At 41.2% G+C, this 4,474-nt stretch overlaps 1 protein-coding gene across 1 annotated transcript; it reads left to right on the top strand.

The window, feature by feature from the left end:
• Window positions 1-213: 213 nt before the first annotated feature.
• Window positions 214-3,377, top strand: LOC120224190 (procathepsin L-like). The gene is made up of 7 exons (XM_039222405.1): window positions 214-339; window positions 635-757; window positions 859-1,005; window positions 1,188-1,412; window positions 1,576-1,738; window positions 2,493-2,610; window positions 3,091-3,377. The coding sequence occupies exons 1-7, from the start codon at window positions 214-216 to the stop codon at window positions 3,188-3,190; spliced, it is 1,002 nt and encodes a 333-aa protein (XP_039078336.1). The 3' UTR covers window positions 3,191-3,377.
• The last annotated feature ends 1,097 nt before the right edge of the window (window positions 3,378-4,474 follow it).

Raw genomic sequence — 4,474 nt, 5'->3', positions numbered from 1 at the left:
ACATGCCTTAAAACTGGTGGTCAAGTTCCAAGGCAGGGAGCAGGGTATCAGGCCCCTCCATATCCTCCAGAGCCCTGTGTAAACATTTGGGATAAATACAATCTTTTTACCCTACCGTAGGCCTCTAACATCTTAGAAGAAAGGAGGATGCCCTTTTAAATTGATTGTTCTAATCAGAATCTCATTTCTTTTCCTTTCCTAGGTTTTTGAAACATGTATCCTTCTCTCTTCCTGGCTGCCCTTTGCCTGGGAATAGCCTTAGCTGCTCCACAACTCAATCAGAGCATAGATGAACAATGGTCCCAGTGGAAGGCAACACATGGGAAACAATATAGCGTGGTTGGTAACATCTAACCTGTCCAGAGGTACCCCTGCAGAGAACATTCCATGCTGGTGGGAGTTCATAGCAGGGAGTAGTTTCTTGAGGCCATTCTTACCAAATCAATAAGCAGGGTACCATGAGTGCACACAATGTGGGCATATGTCCTGCTCTGTGGTTGCTGAAGAACAGCTCCCAGAAGCATCAGGCCATCCCTGGCCATAGTTTCTCCTCCTCTTCATGAACATATCCACTTGGTGCAAGTGAGTAGGTTTTAAATAGAAATAAAGATGTGTGATTGTATCTTCCCACTAGAATGAAGAAGGACGGAGGAGAGCAGCGTGGAAGAAGAATATGAAAATGATTGAACAGCACAATCAGGAATACAATCAAGGGAAACACAGCTTCACGGTAGCAATGAATGGCTTTGGTGACATGGTGAGTGTGGCATGGAATGCTAAGCATTTTGTGCTTCCTCTCCGAGTACTTTGCCAAAGTAATCTCAAACTTATCAACATTTTACCTTCTTATCCTTGAAGACCAATGAAGAATTCAGGCAGGTGATGAATGGCCTTCAAATCCAGAAGCTCCAGAAGAGGAAAGTTTTCCAACCACCTCCCTTTGCTGAGATCCCCTCATCTGTGAATTGGAGAAAGAAAGGCTACGTAACTCCTGTGAAGAATCAGGTGTGACAATATTCAGCAGGTCCCTCTCAAGAGTAAAGGCAAAAAGAATCAGTGTCCTTGCTGTGGCAGACTGAGAAACAATGTGCAGTTCACTATGTTTTAAAAAAACTTTGAGATGTGTGGGCTGTTGTCAAATCTTGCTATTTGTTTTATAGACTGAGACCTTTTTAATTTGGTTTCAGGGTCAGTGTGCTTCTGGCTGGGCTTTTAGTGCAACTGGTGCCATCGAAGGACAGATGTTCAGGAAAACTCACAAACTTGTTTCACTGAGTGAACAGAACCTGCTGGACTGTGCTTGGTCTGAAGGCAGTGGGGGCTGCAGTGGTGGCAATATGGATGATGCCTTCCAGTATGTTAAGCAGAATGGAGGCCTGGACTCAGAGGAATCCTATCCATATAGTGCAGAGGTAAATGGAGCTCCTTATATTGTTATAAACTTGAACACATTTAGGGAAAAGAGATGCCATATTTAACTTTCACAATTTAGATTGTAGCTTTTGTATCTGCAAACTGCCTTGATCTTCCCAGGACATAAATGTAATTAAGTCTCTACTCCTTTACCTTTGAAAGCTCCAATCTTGCAAATACAGTCCAGAAAATTCTTCTGCCAACATAACTGGGTTCTTGACAGTCCCTAAGACGGAGTACAAACTTATGAGGTCAGTGGCAATTGTGGGTCCCATTTCTGCTGCTATAGATGCAAGCCTGGATACCTTCAGGTTCTATGACCAAGGTAAGCATTTGTCTATGTAGAAATTTAGGCAGAAAAATGGAAAGACTGCCATCACATACACCAAGATTGACTCTTTGGTATGTCGAATTTCATGTAGAATTTTGGGGGGGTACAGATTTAACACAATTGTTTATTGTGTACATATAATGTATGTGCCTAATGTTTCTATTTGTAATGACTGGAGACACATCCTCATGGTGTTAATCATTTCATAAATATATGTGAAAGTCTACATAATTTACTACATGATTTTGGAGTTATTAGAACTTTCTAGTATTTCAAATTATTCTACTACTGAAATTAAAACTGGAAAGAACAGCTTAGTTTAAGTAATTGTGTGTTCTGTGCTGTTTCCTTAGGCTGACATCTTAAAAGTAGGTTTCCATAAGTCGTATTTTATGGCTCATGACTAGTTATTTACAAAAGAGATTTTTCCACTGTGTATTTGGCTGGTATTAGATGAAGGCATAAGTCTCTTGCCTAGCTCAAAAAAGATTTTAATTTTTTTCAAAGTTTATTCATTTATCTTAAGAGGGAGAAAGAGTGCACGTGCATGTGCACACGAACAGGGAAGGGGGAGGGAGAGAGAGAGAAAGAGAGAGAATTCCAAATAGGCTCTGCACTGTCAGCGCAGAGCCCAATCTCACAAACTGTGAGATCATGACCTGAGCCAAAACCAAGAGTCAGGTTAGTCTGAGTTACTATCACATGTCACGAGGGAATCCTTACCCCAGCACTAAATTTTACTTTCCAGGCATTTATTATGATCCAAACTGCAGCCATGAAATCCTACATCATGGCGTTCTGATAGTTGGCTACGGCTTTGAGGGAGCAGAGTTGGATAACAAAAACTATTGGACTGTCAAGAACAGGTATAAAAGACAAAAATACTTACCTTTAAAATTGAAAAGGGAATCCTTTTTGGAATCAGTGTTTGGATTCAGATCCTCAAACCCCTGAGCCCACTTGTAAAATCCAGAAACTCAGAACCCCACTTAAGGTAAACACAGACATATTCATGTGATGACAACAGTAAGATATTGTTTCAAGCTTGCTAGGGTCTTGATATAGTTTTGGTCCTACTGCGTTTCTAAACTGGTAATTTTATGAATTATGAAATACATCTGGCCACAAGAATTTCTTCTTTCTGTGTCTCCATTTTCAGTCTGTGAAAGGTTTTGGGATAGAATTCTGTGCAGGGTTAGAACTCAACAATGAACAAAACAACCTCTCCTGATTCTTCCTGAATCTGTCGTGGCCTCTGATGCACCGTTCGGTATCAGGTGCTATTGTTCATAAAGATAAATATGTTTTATTGTTTGAGTAAAATGGAAAACCCTGTTTTCTTTCAGCTGGGGAGAAGCCTGGTGCATAGATGGCTACATACTGATGGCCAAAGACCAGGACAACCTCTGTGGTATTGCCTCCTCGGCCAGCTTTCCTACTGTGTGAGACAATGGAATAAAGAAAGCCTTGATTAGGGAAAGAGTATGGAGAAGAGGATTTATTCTTAACACTGACCAGAACTTACTGTGTGGGATAAAACACTTGAAGGGCTGAAGATCCAAGTTGTGTATTGATCCTGTGACACTTTATACTGGTAATGTTCCCACCTCTGTCATTATTGCTGTAAACAGCCTTGTAGGAATTTGTCTAATGACATGTAACATTTCATGTTTTAAAATGATTTGTGTAGTTTTACTCTTTAAAATGAAATCATTTCGAAGTGGAAGTGGGTAAGTTTTTAATAGACTAAATTTTTATAGAGTAAAAAATGTCATTGTACTCTAGGGACATGTGTCACACACACTGAATGTGTCAGTGATCCACTAGGAGAATGCTGGGTGATGTCTGGCTCACAAAGCTGCAAATATGCACATGTCATGGCAGCTGCCCTCTGGCTGTGTCTGTCCCAACCCTTATATAGAGCAAAATGTGACCAATGATCTATAAGGACAAAGGTTAATTATTTTAATAAGAAAAAATACACAATTTAGATAGGCGAACACACATGCATAGGATTTCAAAGCTAGAACAGTGTCTTAAAGATCATGGTCATTTGACCCCAGATGGTTACAATCCACTCGAGTTATGGGACAGATGTCACAGCCAGTTTCAGATGCATTTTCCCTACTGGCAGAGAAGATCATGTAACCACTTTGTGGGCAAGGGAGAACTGGACACAGTAGATTGTAGGGATGTGTGTCTTGTGTCCACAAGGGTTGACGATAAGCCCCAGGCAGTAGACCAGCTTCAAACATAGAACTGGGGCCTCAGGGTGGCAGACAGGTGAGGACATCCAAACTGATTATCTGAGGCCTAATTTACACCCAGCTACTCAAACCCAGAATTTATTAAAAAGACATTCTGCCTACTGCCCGCAGGCTAAAGAAGCACATAGTTCTCTGCATGTTTAAATGCTCATGTTCCAACTTAGGACACATGAAGAGAAGATATAAGTATGTAGCTAACAGATCCCGTAACCTCTCATGAGCACATGAGTTGGAAGACAGGAAGCCTTTTTTTTTTTTTTTTTTTTTTACAAATAGTTTTTTCTCAAATTAGTTTCTACATAACACTCAGTGCTCATCCCCAAAGTGCCCTCCTCCATGCCCATCCCCCCCTCCCCCCCACACCCATCAGTCCTCAGTTTTTGTCAGCATTCAAGAGTCTCTCATGGTTTGCCTCTCTCCCTTTCCCCCACCATTTCCGCCCTTCTTCTCCCCCTTGTTCCTC

Source organism: Hyaena hyaena, unplaced genomic scaffold (assembly GCF_003009895.1).
Source record: "Hyaena hyaena isolate Hyena2069 unplaced genomic scaffold, ASM300989v1 scaffold_1128, whole genome shotgun sequence".
NCBI lineage: Eukaryota > Metazoa > Chordata > Mammalia > Carnivora > Hyaenidae > Hyaena > Hyaena hyaena.
The sequence above is the reverse complement of the archived record's forward strand: the minus strand, read 5'-3'. Positions and strand labels throughout refer to the sequence as shown.